We start from the raw sequence: 18655 nt of genomic DNA, 5'->3' as shown, positions 1-18655 counted from the left end.
CTCTTATTAACCAGGATAATGTAAAAATAAATAAAACTATAAGACATGAATCTATCTGCCCTAATGGGGAAAATTTCCATCCTGCCAATCAGATTAATATTTAAAATCTAACTGATCTAATATAATTTAAAATCTAACCTATGACTATTTTTATATATTCATCCCTTTACTAGTTTTGCTTTACATCTAAACATTCAGAGCCCATAAAGTTTCAATGGTAACAATAAAAATGCATGGATCAAACTTTGCTCATTTGTCCTGATTTGTCAGAATCTTAAATTCAAACATGAACTTTAGCTGAGCACTTCTGCCCTTTATCCCAGAGATTGGTGGGGGTCTCCATACTGGGACTATGGAACTAGGTGTTGAACATTCTTTCTTTAAATGTTTGTTTGGATGGGTATTTAAAATCTCTGATTCCTCCTAGGAAAGACCTGCAGTGACTTAGACCATTGTACGACCAATCGCTGCATGAACAATGGAAAGTGTGTCAACAAGCCACCGGGGTTTGAGTGCCAGTGCCAGCTTGGTTTTGATGGGGAGGCTTGCGAGAAGGATGTTGATGAATGCCAAGAAGCTGGTACCTGCAGAAATGGTGGGAAATGCGTGAACTATATAGGGACCTTCAGATGTGAGTGCCCAGCCATGTATGATGGCATCAATTGTGAAATGAGACGCGGAAAGTGCTCCTCACACAGCTGCTTTAATTCTGGAACATGCCATCAAACAGACCCTAACTTGTACCAGTGCGCATGCCCTCCAGGTGAGTGTTTGACTTCCGTCTGTGTAATGTTAGATCATTCATGAAACGTTCTCATCCAAAACACTCCTGGCCTATTAGGCATTTGGTTCGTTTGTGGTTTTGTTTGCTTGTTAACAAATAGTTCTCTATCTTATATCAGGGTACACAGGTTCTCAATGTGAGGAGAACATTGATGATTGTATCAACCACAAATGTCAAAATGGAGGCACCTGCGTGGATGGACTTGAAAAATATACTTGTAAATGCCCACCTGGATGGGAAGGTAAAGTCACAACCCTTTAATGCTTCATATCTCATCCTGCCATCTCGCTTGTGTTGCTTGTATTCTCATGCCATGCTACTATTCCAATACTCGTATCCGGCATATGACTATATTCCATTAATCTTGTCTCATGTATTACTACTGCTTCCTAGACCTGAGAAAATAGATGCATTTTGACATCAAAGCGTGCTTAAAATAATTACGATCCAAGTGGTCAACATTTGAATTTAATATTTGAAGTAAATTGGTCATGTCCACATTGGCCTCTGGGGAAAATAGGGCTAAAGGTGGCCATATAAATTAGATTAAGGTTGACGGAACCGGACAATTTTGCCGGGATCGGCCGACCATCTGGTGGTTTCATGAAGTTTTGTCGATGGCAGATGTTGGTGGATAGAATGGTCAGATATGTTAAGTTTCAACTGCCTGATCCTTTTGTGCTCAGGAGAGATAAGTCGCCGCCAAAGGTGTGTGGTTGCAACTTAAGGCAACTTTACTTATAAGAATAAAGATAATAAAGTCAAACCTGACAATTTTTGGAGGACATTCTATCTTAAGTGCATGGTGTAGTGCCATTTCATCTCTGACAGAGAAAAGAATGATTGGGTGTGTGAATTTCAATGCTGATCCTCTTGTTCTCGGGAGAGATAAGCCACCACTAGAGGTTTCTAGCATGAAAACACATACACATTGGGCTGAACTGAGCAAACATTTGTAGAGGGAATTAGGAACAATGGCCGAATGACACCTATGGCTAGCTTAAAGGGGTTGTCTTAGTGTTTGATATTGAACCTCTTCTCAGGAAAGGTCATCAGCTTCTGATCGCTGGGGGTCGGACTTTGTTCACCCTGGCGAATCCTAGGTCAGTGACATCACGTTTATCGATCACATGGCCTAGGTGCAGCTTAGACCCATTCAAGTAGATGGGGCTGAGCTGCAATACTAAGGACAGCCGTTATCAAATGAATGGTGCTGTGCTTGGTAAGCTGCAAGGAGACGGCGGCGATCACCGATGCACCGTGGCCTCTTCAAACAGCTGAATGGCTGTGCGTGTTGGGAGTCTGACACCAACAGTCAGATAGGTAATCAATATTAAACACTTTGACAACCCCTATAAAGATCTTTTTGAAATGCATTTGGTATTGCTATTTTTTTTATGATTTTCAGAAAATTGTCCCTTTCCTACTAAATGGTGAATAATTGTTGTCGATGCCGATTCTGCACTCGCTTGGTGTTTGGAGTAGAGAGCTGCTCTTCAGCAAAGCAGTCATTTTTACTTATCAATTTCTGTACTCAAACAGATTTAGTTTTACAATTTTATGTTCATTGGCTCAGATTTACTATTGACCTTTTGCTGTGTTTTGTCTAGAATTGTGACGCTAAAGTTGCATCTAGTGGTTTTCACGACTCTTGACAAGGAATTGTGACTAGGTGGTGCAGCCTAAAATGTGACTTGAAATTTGTGGCCTAGAATTCTGAACAAAAGCAAGACAACTAAAGATGTTGCAAAACATTTAGACAGGCAGGCTATAGATGCACCAGATTTATCATACAACCTGTGCCACTGTGATAATTCTAACAATGTTTGCACATCTACCCTATTATAAAGTCAAAAGGAGCAACACTTTCCCAATAATTGCTTGACCGTCAGTGAGATGATTGCTGCATTTCTATGTAGCAATCATCTCCTCTGTATGGGGTAGAGCAAATGCTACGGCGATCACTTGTCCCCAAAGAGATTCATTGTTTCTGAGCATGAGATCCCTGATAATCTGCTGCCCAGAAACAATGATTTTGCCGAAAGACACAATCACCCAATGAAGGAGCATTTGCTTGTTCCTCAGACAATTACCAGCACCTCTTACACAGGCCAGTTATTAAAAATGATAAACATCCATCCCCGATAACTGGCTAGATTGTTGGACCATGTAAAAGGACCTAAGTCTTAGCAAATCTAACCCACTTTCTTTTTATTACAACTCTCCTTTCTGTGTAACAGGAGCCTTGTGTTCCCGAGACGTTGATGAGTGCCAGTCTCCAGGCATATGTAAAAATGGAGGAACCTGCCAGAACATGCCTGGTCAGTACAAATGTGTGTGCGTCAATGGCTGGGATGGCGATAACTGTGAACACAACATAGATGACTGTGCCACGGCCACATGTGCAGAAGGGTCTACATGCTTTGACCAGGTGGGGACATATACCTGCCTGTGCCCACCAGGAAGGATTGGTGAGTTTTTGAGAATGACTTACCAGATGATATGGATATGTGCATGCACAAGGATAAATTGCACATATTTCCAGTATATAGTTGAACTTTTTTTGGCCTATGGAGCCATAGGCACACCATGTACTTCCATACAGCAGCGCAATATGGGGATATTCTGCCCTAGATGCAGCTCCACTATGAGGGAATACCTCCATAATGCAGTGTCCAAAAAAGGTCTCTGTATCAGAGGGACAGTATTGTACCGAAAAGCTCTATGAGTGCTGTATAAAACCTTTAAACAACTCAGAGCTTGTAGAGAGCAATAATACAGCTATGAGGCCTAAACCGAGAAGCACTTTAATGAAACATATAGAGTTTCACCTAAGTCGGAAATCACATGGTGGCAACCCAACAACAGGCAAAAACATCCAACTGGAGAGATCACCTCTCTGGCAGACAACAGTTTGACATTGACCATCATGAACTATCACGTGTTGTTTCAAAACAATTGTCGATGGTCAAAGACAGTAATTTCTTCCGACGTTTATCTTATATCTATGGGCAGCTTTAGATATGTTGTATTAGATGCCCATAAAATTTGTACCTGGTAATGACAGATATCCATCTACATACAAGGATCTCGTCTGATTGTGTTCCTGACCGTTTCCCATTTTTCCAGGTCTTTTATGCCACATGGAGGATGGTTGCCTAAAGAATCAATGTCATCCAAATGCCACATGTGACACTCACCCCTCGTCTCACAGGGTATTCTGTCGCTGCCAGGCAGGTTACACTGGACCCACATGTTATGAGGACCTGAATGAATGTCAGCTAGGTGAGAAGTATAGAGAACTGCAGTCAGCACCCAATTAGATATGCGCCGTCACGGGAAGGAGGAATCTCCAGTCGACAAGGTAACAAAATCCTAGCGGACGCTTGCTGTATTCAGTTCATATGCTCATTTATTTTCACAGGTATATATCCATATAGAGGACGCGTTTCAGCCCGTCCAGCCTACATCATCCTTTAAAAAAGCCTGGATGGGCCAAAACGCGTCCTCTATATGGATTTGTACCTGTGAAAATAAATGAGCATATGAACTGAATACAGCAAGCCTCCTCTGGGATTTTGTTACATTAGCTAGGGGAGAAGAATATTTGCTTTCTTTTATTCTTCATTGTCCAAATCCTCCAAAACACCAACCCCATTGATTCCTCCATCTGTCTTCTCTTTCCTCCAAAAATGATTCTGCTCTTCTTGGTCTCCATCATTCTATTCCTGCCCTGTATACATTTATAATGTGAACATCTCCTCAGGCCCATCTCCCTGTGAACATGGTGGAGAATGTGTTAACACTGATGGCTCCTTCTTGTGCCGTTGTCCACTCGGGTACACCGGTGCCCGCTGTGAATCAAAAAGGGATGAGTGCCAGCCAAATCCCTGCTACAATGAAGGCACCTGCATTGACCTCCTAGGACATTTTGCCTGTGAATGTTCACCAGGTAAGACTTGGCAGAGCGGTAAGAATGTAAAAAATTAGAAACAACCCAATATTGGAAATATGATCAATGCAAAAATATATATTTATGTGCTGTCTGTCCGTCTCCAGGGTATACGGGAAATGTTTGCGAAGTAGAGAGAGATGAATGTTCAAGTTCTCCTTGTCAAAATGGAGGGAACTGCACAGATATGCTTAATGACGTCCTCTGTTCGTGTCCTTCAGGTGAGAGGGCATTGTGACTACCTGATATAAATCACAACCTACTTGAAAATCAATGGCTACACTTACCCTTAGATCCCATCTTAGCTATTCTAAGGCTTACATGACCTACAGTACATGAACCATGAAGAGTTGGAGACCAGGAAGGTGTGAAACATAGTAAGACATGGGTCCTTTAATGTCAGCTGCTCTACATCAATTATAGACATTAATTGTTAGATTAATTATAACCCTCATTGCCCGTTTGATATTAGATTGGCCATATAGCCGTTGAGACAGTGCCTTTATGTCCAAGGTCAGAGTCAAAACCAATCGTCAAAAGATAAATGCTGCTCATGGCAATGTCTTATCCCAGCTCGGGCGTACTGTAGCTATGGCAGCTGTAAAGGGCCTGTGCCCATTATTCCCTTTGGATCCAGACTACGTTCGATCTGCCCCTTTGTCCTCCCTTGTATTTTTTCATATCTTCTTGCTTTTTACAATGCATTTCTTTTAAAGTCCCTGTCCCATCATCCTTTGATTTCCTACTCCTCAGGTTTCGAGGGCAGATATTGTGAGTCAGATGTGAAGGAATGCTCCAGCTCTCCTTGTCACTTTGGTCTCTGTGTAGACCACCCGGGTTTCTTTACATGTGAATGTTATGAAGGATACACCGGACTATGGTGTGAACAGGACATTGATGAGTGCCTAAGCCAGCCATGCCACAATGGTGCCAAGTGCCTGGACCGCCAAAATGGTTATGAATGTTTATGTGAGCCGGGGATGACAGGTAACACGTTGCTCTCCTCTAATACTCCTTTAGTTTATTATGCTTCTTTTGCTTTGTCCCGATGTAGTCTATGGTAGATTTGTATTATTACATGCACTTCCACTCTTTTTTCCTTTTAAAGGTCCCACCTGTGATGCAAATATTAATGAATGTGCTAGTAACCCATGCGTACGAGGACACTGCATCGACCTTGTGAATGATTTCCAATGCCAGTGTGATCCGGGTTTCTCAGGTGACTTGAAACATAGAAGTATGAAGTAATTTGGGGCAGATTCATCACGCCTTCGCTCCAGAACTCTGGCTTCAAAAAGTCGCAAAATAGGGCTTTTGTAACTTTTTGTACTTACTTTGCATTTTTATACCACTCACTCCCGTTTTTCAATATGGGTGGGAAAGTAGGCGTGGTTAGCTATGTTAATGAGTTGCACTCCAGATCTATTGCTAAAAAGTCACAATCTCACCCTAGTAGGAGGGTGGAGGAGGAAAACTGGAGGAGCTTTTCTAGGCAAAATAATTAGGTTTAAAGGGTAACTGTCATAAATTTTAGCATGTGTTACTGCAGCAGCAGCATTATGCATAAAGCAATCTTTAGTTTCTTCACATACCACTGCTTTCCTTGAGTTTCTCCCTTAGTTACGGCTGTTTAAACGTTTACAATTTGAGGACCTTCTGAAGATGGCTCCTCTGCCAGTTCTCTGAGGCCAAAACTGCTTTCCCTTACTTCACATACACACTTGCTGTAGCCAGCAGCTCCCTGCCAGCCAATTAGATTGGATTACTGAGAGACACGCCTCCTCACTCTGAAGCCTAATGCAGGCATGCTGTGTGGAGGACCGCCCCTCTATCTTCTGTTTATACTAAAAGGAAGACAGACAAGCCATAGCAACGGTCTTTTAAGGGAGCAGTGGAAAGGGACAGAGGACATTGTAAGGTAATTATTAATCTTTTGACAATCATTGACAGACTAACTCAGGTATACATGCCTAGCTCTAATAAACTAGCAAATAAAAAATATATGACAGTTACCCTTTAAGAGTGAGACGAATTTATCAAACATAAGACATTTGATAAATTTGGAATAAAGTACACCAACACCGACACAAGCAAAACTGACTTCAAATATTTCCTCATGATAAATTCCTCTCATTGTCTTTGACTATTACTCCATAAAACGTATGCGCTTGAAGTCAATGGCCACCAGGAGGAGAATAGGAAAATGCTGTTTATGCATTTAAACTTTTCACCGCCCCCTAGTGGTGACTACAGGCAGCCAACGGGTTACCTGGACCTGTCTCCTCTGACATGTCTGTATTGGTAAATACTTGTATTTCCCACAATTGTGATGTGGTGTTCTTATGCTATTCCTCCTACACTATTTTGACTACATTGGGTGGATGTTACCAGTTGGGGGGGTGTCCCTACACACTCTGACACTGTACAATCACTGCTGCCAGTGTTAGTGTTTTTGGACGTGCCCCTTTGGAAAAGAAAATGGTTACGTCCAGTTGTCAATTTATTCATACATTTCTAGTAGAACTAACAGAGGAACAGCACAACATAGAGTTATAAGTAAAGATGCTCCAGAAATGTTACTTCATGGGGAAGTATATACCGGAACTGGCGTGTCAGGAGGGGTGACAGGTCCTCTTTATACTCTTTATCTGTGCAAGGTTTTTGGAGAGCTGTATTAGAAAAATTGACTTTTGATCACTTAGGCTAGTTGTTTCACACTGCCGGCATAGTTCCGGTATTCCTTGACTTTTCCCTACCCGTGAAATTTCCCTACCCTCGTCACTTCCTGTTGTGACACGGCCGAACCGGACATGACGTTCCTAGCTTTGGAAGGAGGTGTGCCGCGCAGGCGCACAACAACGGGGTAGGGAAATTTCACACCAGAGCTGGGGAGAAGGGGCCACCTAATGCGCTTGCGCCTTCCATAGACATCAGGGTCTTTGTCTGGCAAAATCTCGGCATATATGCTAGGTAGCAGCCGAATGTTCGCCAGACCCCATTATAGTCAATAGGGCTGGAGGGAATTCTGTTAAAATCCGGTAATGCAGGATCCAGATAGCTCTGGCAGACTATCCTGTGCCGGTGTTCCGTGATATTTCCCCTACCCGTGAAATTTTTGTCATTGGACCCTGATGTCTATGGAACTGCGAGAATGGAGGCTTTAGGGAGTATTCCCCTTCTCTCTTCTGCTGGAATCCATTCCCATTTTTCGCTAAAACTATGTGAGACAATAGAATAGATCTCTCTGATCCAAAGAGCAAATGTTGGTGCAGTACACAACTTCTTCTGAACCTTTTCTCTTCTCAGGACCCCTGTGTGATGTCGACATTGATGAATGTACTAACAATCCTTGCCAAAATGAAGGAACTTGCAGAAATGTAGATGGTGGCTTCCTGTGTATCTGCCCACCGGGGACAGTCCTTCCTCTCTGCACCCTTCAGAATATAAGCTGTAGCAATGATACTTGTGTCCATGGGAACTGTCAGGACAATAGGTGCGTTATTTAGTCAATACATAAACATTATTAAAGCAGTCACACCCACCTCCCCTCCTCCTTCGCCAGGCTCTACTTCCTGGTCCTTTTCCATACTAAAATGTGATCCCTCAGCCAATCACTGGGCGAGGTTGGTGACTGATTTGACCAGTGATTGGCCAAGTGGTCACATTTCCATGTCAAGAGGATCCATGAAGGAGAGATCGCCAGGGGCCCCAGGCAGCATCAGAAGCGCGGGGGGTTCGTGAGGTGCGTATGACGTCTTTTATTTTTTTTAAGCCATTTAGACCCATTTTTTAAAAGCATTTTACTGATTGGACAACCCTTTCAAACCATGGTATTGGGTGATTACCGATTGTCAGACTGGACCTGTTTAAACAATCTGCAGAAGATGAGCAATTTTGGGAATTATTTTCTGAGGAACCAATACCCCCTGAGTCATAGAACTGGGATGTTTAGAATCCATCTATATGGAATCTCATATTAAAAATACTAATCATTGTACTTATTTACCTAATTGTCTGTCCAATTCCAAGATCCTGTTGATTTCTATAGGTTGAACCTTATGTTCACGTTTGCAAAAGATCAAAACCAAAAGACAAACCAATCAAGTCCCCTCCACCATCCATGATGACATCTGTCTTTCACTCTCCTTTTCAGCTCTCGGTGTGACTGTGACGATGGGTGGACAGGACCCACCTGTGATTCCCCCATCGATGAGTGTGCAACCAATAAGTGTGAGAACGGGGGAACCTGTCAACCACACCAAGATGGATTTAACTGTAGCTGTGCCACTGGATACACAGGTAGTAACCCTAGTACATGCATGCAGCATTCAAAAATATTTCCAAAAATATTCAGAAAGTAGCACTTATGTATGTACGGCAAAGCACAATTTCAGGTGGTAACATTATACATGGCGTATTAATTAATATTCTACTTAGACAGCACCTTTTATTTGTTTACTATGTCGTTTTATACATTAGAATTAAGGAGGTTCCGCATGGCCAAGAGGTCAGTCTCAGGACGTTTTTGGTATATATGGATTTGTTTCACTTACTTTAATGGAGACCAATCCTATTTATTGGTCACATTGATACTTATGTGACGTGCTCCTCAATCTTAAACACAAATATCTTATCACCACAAAGCCCTGAGAATTAATGGATGATGACATTTTTAGAGGATGTTATATGGGCCTAATCCATCCAGCCATCAGCCAGAAACATTATCTAGAGAAGAGATCAGCAACCTTCGGCACTCCAGTTGCTGTGAAACTACAACTCCCATCATGCAAACATGCTGAACTGCTCTTCTAACTCCCATGGAAGTGACTGGAGCACTGTGGGAGTTGTAGTTTCTGAACAACTGGAGTGCCGGAGGTTGCTTATCCCTGATCTAAAGTATCTCTTGGTACTATAATACTATCCCAAAGGTTCTCACTAACCTGAAGAAGGTCAAAAAGTGTCCATTTGGCCTCTTTATGGTCCGTATATGATGGTATTTTTTTATGCTGGATAGAATAGCATAGTCTACTAAAATCTTCTATCCAGATTCATCCATTAAAAATAAAACTTATGCCACCAGTATATGTTTTTTAGGCCAGTTCGTAGAAAAAGAACAAAAAAACATGGATTCACATCCACATACCATGCATTGATCTATTGCTTCTCAGCACTTTGTAGACATTTTGATTAAAATGCATAAGCCCACTATCCATGGTAGCTTCTTTTTTAAGTTGGTCCCAAATCTAATTTGGTTCTCTGCCCTATGGTGACCACCGCTGCTGCAAAACAGCACCTGAAGGAGGCAAGAACCAGCAGCCCAACCGCACCCTTGCTACTAGGTCTCAGTCTGGTATCTGAGGCCAGATTGAAAGGCGAGCTTTTGAGATGTGTTCACATGGGGCAGTGCGTCCTGGTGGCTGTTGATGTTGTCCTACTCTACATGTGGGTTGGCCAAACCCAGTGCCAAGGGGTATTAGTCTGATAGCAGGGGTTCTGTAGGGATCTCGCTGCTTACAGGTGCTGTGTTGCGGTGTTGGTGGTCACCATGTGGTGCTGTGCCAGTTCAGAGTAGAGACCCACAAGAAAGAGGCCACCTTGATGTGGTAAGTGAGCCTATGCCTTTTGGCTAATACGTATACGAAGTGCCTCAAAGAAGAGGTTTATAAATTATGCTGACAAGCAATGGATCAAGGCATGACATGTGACCATATAAGAATATCTATAGAAATTCTTCAGAAATGTCGACATTAGAAAACTTGTTTCCTCTCTTAGGGATATACTGTGAGACGGCCATATCACTTTGTAATCCAGACAGCTGTCAACATGGAGGAATCTGCTACGAGCACCCCAACCTTACTGTGCATTCCTGCCTCTGTCCTACAGGGTGGGGGGGTAAGTCACATTACAGAGCCTTTCCTCGTTTTATATTCTGATTTTTTTTTATCTCATCTTGCTTCGGTCACAGTTTTATTCTTGAAATTGAATCAGCAATCTAGTAGGTAACAATATTCAACACTTGCACCCATGTCATTCATGAGCCAAGATGTCTCACCGATACACTTGTTATCTATTTATGTAGCCTTTGGAGAATCTCGTCCTTCTTTTTAGCCTTTCTGTAGCCTTTGGAGAATCTCGTACTTCTTTTAGCCTTTCTGTAGCCTTTGAAGGCTCTCTTGCATGTCACACTGGCGGCCTGTGTCCATCACTGTCCTGCTTTACTGTTTGGGCATCGCTCCACTTACCCTGTGTGTATTGGGACTAGTTCCCAGTGAACTTTTCTACAGCACTGCTAGAGTTAAACCTGTCCTTTTGCTCTCTGAAAGACACAAATATAGAGAAAATTATTGAAAATAACAGTGTTGATCAGAAGAAACCTCCTAGGATTCCTAGGGGAGGGGTCTTGAGACAACAGGCAGGGCGCCAAGAGGGAGAGCAGATAAAAAACTGGAAAATGTTGGAGGATTATGTTCTAGGATTAAAATGGAGGTCAACCGCCCAAGGTGGCTGAATGCGTAGAAAAACTACTGCATGAAGAGACAGTAACAATCAAGGGGGGTCAACCAAGAAGGGGCGCCAAAACCTAGGATAGGTCTCGGGGGGGGGGGGGGGGCGGGGGGGGACTAGAATATATTAAATAAAACTATAGTAAAAGGCCATAACACGGCCGATTTAAGTGAGTGATATTCTTGTAGAACAGATAAAAACGGATAAAACCAATCTGGATAAGGTGAAAATAATAGACTTACTTCACTGAGGAGGAGGCCAATGGGATAAAGCTCAAAACACCCAAGGGCCAAACCTCCCCCGCCAGGATTGTTTGTAGTTTTTGAGAGAAATAAACACTGCAGTATCTGATACTTCTGGTGTTTTTCCTCTTTTATTTCTTTAAAAATCACAGGTGGGCTCAACGCGTTTCGGGGGATAAATGACCCTTCTCTGTCCAGCTGCTGACTAAGGTGCTGATCAGCCTTCCTATTTAGCAGGGCTAGTCGTCCCACCTCCTTGCCTGAGCTTTGAATTTTTCTAGTGTCTAGTGTTATCTCTTGTCTGACTAACCTTGCATCACACCTAGCCTGACTACCGATTCTGCTCTATCGTATCTTCTGTCCTGACTTTGGCCTGTGTCTCATTTTGCTCCTTGCCACCTGCCCTGACCTATCTGAATTACGCCTATACTCAGCCTGCCCTGACCTTGCACTGTATTCAGACTGCACCTTTTGCCTGATTCCTTGGTGCTTCACACCGGTGTCCCTGATCCCCGAGGGTCAGCAGCCATCTACACCAGGTTTACTCCAGGATGTAGCCGTCCGGTTGTTTCCCTGCAGCGAAGTCGAGATTCCTGTATAGGAGTATAAATACCAGGGAGCAACCAGGACATTGCCCTTAGGTTTAACCCAAAGTCAAACTGGTTAGTTGGCACAGTGGGTCCACATCCATTACATGTGTCTTTTTTGAATAAGATATTTTTCCATCTACGTTCCATCATGGTTGCTTAGTGGTTCGCTATTGCTCACTGACCTGAATTCCTGTGTTGAAAAAACTGTTTTGTAGCAAACGACATTAATGGTTAACCACCGAGTTTACGTTTTGTTTTGTTTTTGCAGGATCATTTTGTGAAGTCGATGTAGATGAATGTGTGGAAAATCCCTGTAAGAATGCAGAAAATTGTGTTAATAGTCCTGGGAATTACAGTTGTGTCTGTTCCCAGGGCTACACAGGACTACAGTGTGAGACAAAACTTGACCACTGTGTAACAGGTGATGTAACTTATTATACCGTTCTAGTGTAATGTGAACAGGACCTCATGCTTATCACGTCGTAGAAAATTCTTCTAAGTGGCAGCTTGGATCCTAAACCATAACTCAGGACTGAACTCTTCGAAGATAAAAAAAATTCATCCATTGTATAGTTGCTCTGCTTGGTATTGCATCTCAGCCCCATTCACTTGAATGAGAATGAGCGGAAAATAGACCACGTGACTGATAAACGTGACGTCACTGGTCTAGGAAGAGACTGTCTCTTCAAACCTTCCTGAGATGAGGTCATAAGTATTAAATACTCACACAATCCCTGTAAGGCCTGTCAAGTACCAGCATGAGAGACCGGCTGGAAATGCCTGGTTCCATTTACTATTTACTAATATTGTCACCCATCTTTTCTTCCCCATAGACAGTTGCCAGAATGGAGGAACATGCACAAGTCTGATTGATTCCTTCATATGCATTTGTCCACCTGGATACATAGGCAACCTATGTGAAGAGACTGTGGACAGCTGTAGAAGTCTGCCCTGCCAGAATGGAGGGACCTGTAAAAAACTGACCAACTCTTACAAATGTGATTGTGTTAGAGGCTATGAGGGAATGAACTGTGAGGTCAATACTCAGGACTGCACCAATAGGTAAGAGAACCACCAGTAACATAAGGATGAGTAATTAAGATCTTTCAGTCATCATCAGGCATTAGAGTTACAATTTGGACCTTTTAAAGGAGCATTAAAAGGGGTTGTGTTATTAATATAAATGTGTCCCACCAAAACATATATTGCTGTAATATCACTTTCCCCAAATACAACAGTTTTTCAAAAGTGCCTTATTCTAAAATTATTAGCCAACATTTCACCCTGTGGCAAATCAGTTTTGACATTTAGTTGCTGTAGGTTATGACCTGCATTGGAGCCTTGTAATGTAGGATGTTCAGTAGATGGGTTTGAAGTGGCCCCAATGCTATGCTGGGTTCTGCGGACATTGTCGAGGTGTCACCACGTGTTGCTGTTCTCCAGAAGGGATGGTAAGGTGTGGTGAACCCCAATGGGTCAAAGTCCACAGAGTCAGGGTCTGCAGTTTGCTTCTTTACTGGAGGAACTCAAGTTCAAAACAATACAGGCACGGCACTGGGCTGGCTTCTCCAGTCTCCTCCCGGCCAGAAGAAGAGTTTGATGCTGAGGAAAGGCCTAAGCTAGCTGTCCCTCTCTCTCTCTCCCAGAAAGCTGGTACCCCATACAAAGGCTGGATGCCGATGGTCTGTGGCTCAGTAGTCTGGCTGGTTCCTTCTTACAGGGCTGGTGGCTCAACATCCCCATCTCGGCACTCATGCTGTCTGGCAGAGCCTCTTCTTCTAAGCACTGATCCCTAACTACAGAACACTAGGGGCTCAGATTCCTCCTATATACAGTTTCTAGCTGAACTAAAACCTTCTAGTGGGAGGGTGGAGTGGAGAAACACAACCCAAACAAATACAATGTTACAACTTTCGTCTCTCATAGACTTGCATTAAAACTTCAATGATACCTAATGGGAATGACAAAGTAGTTTTTCCAGACAAAATCAAGCCTTCAGACTTAATAACATAGCTAAACCAGACATGCAAAAGGTAAGTCTGTCTGGTTTTGGTGCTAAACAAATAACCCTTATGGTAAACTTGGAAAATTTACCGGCCTCTCATTTTTAGCTAGAAAGTCCCAAAAGTCTCTCAGTGTTCATTAATCCTTTCCACAACACTGTTAAAATACATTGCAAATGAACAGGATATATATCACAACAGGCATATAAAATGCAGTTACATGGTATTAAACCGTGTAAGTCAGTGCAAGTTAACCATTCCATTTAAAGTGAAAAAGTAATTAATTGATAACTTTGCATAGGAGAAATAGGGGCAAATGTCCACAAATGTTCAGACTTCAAAGTACCCCCGCTCCAGGGCACTACAGACTCACAAGTGTCATTAGTAAGGAAAAGGGGCACGATTAGTGTCACAAAATGTGCTCATGTCAGGACACATCTCACTACGCTAAGGCATGATGGAACAAATGACAACCCAGGAAGTAGGATTCAAGCATAGGGTATAAGAGAAAACTGCAAATGAGGTAAATGAGAAAAATAATCCAAGGAGGAATACGAGCTGCAGTAATTGATGAAAATAAACTTTACAGTAAAAAAAAGTTTATGGTACAACCCTTACAAGGTTATTTTTATTTTCCTATATCCCATTGTACCCCATAGTAAAATCCAAAATATGGAAAAACAATCTTCCATTTCACCTCTGCTTTGGAAAAAGTTTGCTGCATCAGAAACCTTCTCCATTTCTCTGCCAACTGAGCCTCATTTCCTAAGCCTTTTACCTTCAGTTATTTCTCAAAGATGTGGGAAACGAGAAGTGGTAATACAAAGTAGTATAGAATTTAAAGATTACCATACACATTAGACTAAGGTTATCCAAAGCTGCCAATTTTGAAGGGACAGGCCCGCCATCTAATGTGTATATGATGTTCAGCTTCATTCGGCTTATGTTGGGCAAAAATGTATTGTATTTTCTCCCCTCTTCCCATGCAGAACATTTGAACGCTTGGCTGACAACTTTTGAACGTGTGTGGCCAGCTTAAAGGGGAACTGTCATGATTTCATCAAATTTTTTTTGCATATGTTACTGCTGCAGCAGCTTTATGCATAAAGCAATCTTTAGTTTCTTCACATATCACTGTTTTCCTTGAGTTTTTCCCTTAGTTACGACTGTTTAAACACTTACAATATGAGGACCTTCTCAAGATGGCTCCTCTACCAGTTCTCTGAGGTCAAAACTGCTTCCCCTTACTTCCCATACACACTTGCTGTAGCAAGCAGCTCCCTGCCAGCCAATCAGATTGTATTACTGAGAGACACGCCTCCTCACTCTGTAGCCTAATGCAGGCATGCAGCGTGAAGGACCGCCCCTCCGTCTTCCTGTCTTCTTAGCCAGAGACAGACAAGCCATAGCAACTGTATTTTAAGGGAGCAGTGGAAAGGGACAGGGGACATTAACGAAAGCTGTTATTATAAGGTAATACAGATCTTTTGACAATCATTGACAGACTAACTCAGGTATACATGCCTAGCTCTAATAAACTAGCAAATAAAAAAAATGACAGTTACACTTTAAGTTTGAGGTTAAAGAACCAGATTTAATAGTGACCCCACATTGCTACTTTTATACATCTTTCACATTTTTTCCATTTAGTTCATGTCTTCATGGAGGAACCTGTGTGGATGGCATTGCCTCCTTCACCTGTCTGTGCCCAGATAAATTCACGGGTAGCCAGTGTCAGGATCAAGTGACATTTTGTAAACCAGAACCATGTAATAATGGGGGCACCTGCCATGATGTTCCAGGAGGCTACATCTGCTCCTGTCCTGAGATGTACACAGGGGACAACTGTGAGGTTAGTAAAACCAATATTAGGCTATATTTTTTTCTTAAATGAAAGAACTTCATTATAATATAGAGCGGGTCTGTCTTCTAACCTCTTGGATCATACATTAAGCCTGATGAGCTTTATGCACTTGGCAAAAAAGCTTTGCACGGATCCTGTACAGCAATACACGAGTCCCTATGGTTCTTTATTACGGACCCATACTGCCTTTATACATTATCGTATTCTGCTCTGGAATCAATGCTTCCAAATGATGATGTCAATAATACGGCGCAATGGCCTTTTCTTTTTTGTGACTCAAGGCCAACATAGATGGTGTAGACCACTGGGTTACTAACGGATCTACACTGGGACATGTAGTTTGAGAGATTGTGTGTTCTTCACCCATAACTCCTGCAAGGAGGTATGGACAGGTTACTAACCACAAAGTGGTCTTTATTTGCAATGGCTGACTTCTTGGTGCGTAGACACCAACTCATGTTAGCAAGGCTTAAGACTAAAATCATAGTTGGACAGAAAAGTCAGGATAGCCGGAATTCAATTTCTATGGTAGAGTAGCAGAGGTCAGAACAGGCAGTAGACAAAGAGTTAGAACCAATAAGAAACTTGGGTCAAACAAAGAGCAATATGGATCAGAAGAACAACTTAGCAGGACCTTCTTGCTGAGGCTCGGGTCAACAGAAGACTGTCCCATATAAAACTCAACTTTTGCCATTACCAGCCCCTTTAGGAGTCTGAAAGTCATATGCACAGCCAGCAGAGTAGAGACACATCCACAGAGAATAGTGGAAGTTCAGGAGAAAGTGCCACGCATGGAAGCAAGTAAGCGAGCACGGCGTGCTTCTAATTTTGTCCTAGTGCTTTGGATCCTTTAACTCTCCATAGAAAGTTCTGCACACCAAGTTTATTGGCAAAGAAACATACGTACCTTATAAACCTCACAAGTGAAGTTCACCAGACTTGTGTATTACAACAGTGCACAAGTAATGGTAAGAAATTAACTATTTTTGTGGAAAAAATTATAACTATAGTCCCAAGACATGGTCTTCAGCTCAGTAATTAAACAAAACATTATCTTCCCTTTTGGATAATAATATTTCATAGAAAATGTTGATATGATTGTTTGTTCTTCTATTCTGTAACCAGGACACAGTAGATTTCTGTGCTCGTAAACCATGCCAAAATGGAGGCTCCTGCTCTCAGAAAGGGACCAACTACCATTGCTTTTGTGGTCTCGGATGGGGTGGAAGTCACTGTGAGACCTCTCTTCTTACCTGCAAGGCCACAGCTTCCAAAGGTAGCAAATGCAAACTATAATTTACCGTTTGCCATAGAAGACACACTACTACTGTATACTTCCATGAAGATCAGCCAGTAAAATGGAAGGTGGTGAAAGAAAAAAAAATCCTACCTTTCGCTTGACTCCTGACTCAAATGTGTACCTTTATACAATAATTTTAATGCCATCTTTTATGGCAGCTGATTGGCGCTTGAAGCTTTTATTTAGTCTGTGACCTACAACCAGATTCTCCTGCACTAGTGATGCTTCTAGTGTTATCTCCAAGTTTTATGGTCTCAGATTGTCTTGGCCATAGTTGTGCCTCCATTATTCATGAAACAATACATTCCCGAGTGGTGTAAAAATATATAATGTATATAAATATAAAATATATAATAGAATGTACATGTATATATACTGGTATATTTTTTATAGATGTTTCATTTTATTAACCTCCACTCACAGGAATAAACCCAGACTCATTATGTAATGGACATGGACACTGTGTGGATTCTGGTGCATCGTATTTTTGTGTTTGTTTCCCGGGTTATTCCGGCGCTCTTTGCCAAGAGAAGATTGATCCATGCCAGCCAAACCCTTGTAAAAATGGTGGCCTTTGCTGGGAAATGTCTGGGTCACCTTCCTGCCAGGTAAAAGAACATTCTTCTGAAATATACAGATAGATGGGTACTTATCTAATGAAGTGCTGCTCAAATGGTTCTGCAAACCTGAACTTTAGTGTCCCTATTCTAATGTTATGACTGGCAGAAGTCCTAAAAATGACCACCATGATCAGTCTATAATCTACTATTATTCTGCAAATGTGTGAATGATATTTGCAGAAAGTTCTATAAACTAAGGCTTAGATTTACTGATCTTTTAACACCTTCATGCCCTTCATCATATATCTACAGCTTGGGTGAGAGGTCATTAATGTGAACTACCATATATGTGATGACACCTTCTGTAGAGGTTGTCAGCTATAACATACAGCTGATACCCTGGTGCAACGCCTGGGCTCAGAAATAACTGCATTCCCGCCTGTATAACCCTTAGATGTTGTAATACGATGTAAGGCTCCCTGGTATGCAATCCTTGTACTTCTATTAGGCCCTACCGTAGACAAGGCATAATAGGATACCTGTCAGAAATACACTGTCAAGCATCATACACTGCAATACAGACGCTTATTGTAATAGTGCTAAGGCTCATAAGCGGTCAAGTTCCCAGTGCCTGTACAGAAAAAATGTTATTATGAATTAATGCAAAAAAAGTATGTTTTTTTTCAATTCGTGTGTAAAAAAATATAAAAAAATAAATAAAGTTTAAAAAAAAATGGTATTGCTACAACCATGACAGCTCATACTATAAAAACTAATACATTATATATCCTAGCAGGGGGAATGTTCTAGGGCAAAAAAAATTAAAATTGTACAAGAATTTCTGCTTTTGTTTATC

The 18655-nt window shown here is 41.9% G+C and overlaps 1 protein-coding gene across 1 annotated transcript in view; it reads left to right on the top strand.

The window, feature by feature from the left end:
- The window catches only part of NOTCH4 (notch receptor 4), a 75992-nt gene that overhangs the window by 22905 nt on the left and 34432 nt on the right, over positions 1-18655 (top strand). Inside the window, exons 4-19 of the mRNA XM_044305390.1 lie at positions 428-763; positions 903-1025; positions 3025-3255; positions 3914-4069; positions 4551-4736; positions 4844-4957; positions 5490-5723; positions 5845-5955; positions 8043-8229; positions 8890-9035; positions 10509-10628; positions 12341-12493; positions 12906-13134; positions 15726-15927; positions 17065-17215; positions 17663-17847. Of these exons, the coding sequence (XP_044161325.1) occupies positions 428-763; positions 903-1025; positions 3025-3255; positions 3914-4069; positions 4551-4736; positions 4844-4957; positions 5490-5723; positions 5845-5955; positions 8043-8229; positions 8890-9035; positions 10509-10628; positions 12341-12493; positions 12906-13134; positions 15726-15927; positions 17065-17215; positions 17663-17847 (2864 nt within the window). The remainder of the gene's footprint in view (positions 1-427; positions 764-902; positions 1026-3024; positions 3256-3913; positions 4070-4550; positions 4737-4843; positions 4958-5489; positions 5724-5844; positions 5956-8042; positions 8230-8889; positions 9036-10508; positions 10629-12340; positions 12494-12905; positions 13135-15725; positions 15928-17064; positions 17216-17662; positions 17848-18655) is intronic.

Source organism: Bufo gargarizans, chromosome 9, assembly GCF_014858855.1.
Source record: "Bufo gargarizans isolate SCDJY-AF-19 chromosome 9, ASM1485885v1, whole genome shotgun sequence".
NCBI lineage: Eukaryota > Metazoa > Chordata > Amphibia > Anura > Bufonidae > Bufo > Bufo gargarizans.
Note: the sequence above shows the minus strand (reverse complement) of the source record. Positions and strands in the feature narration are given on the sequence as shown.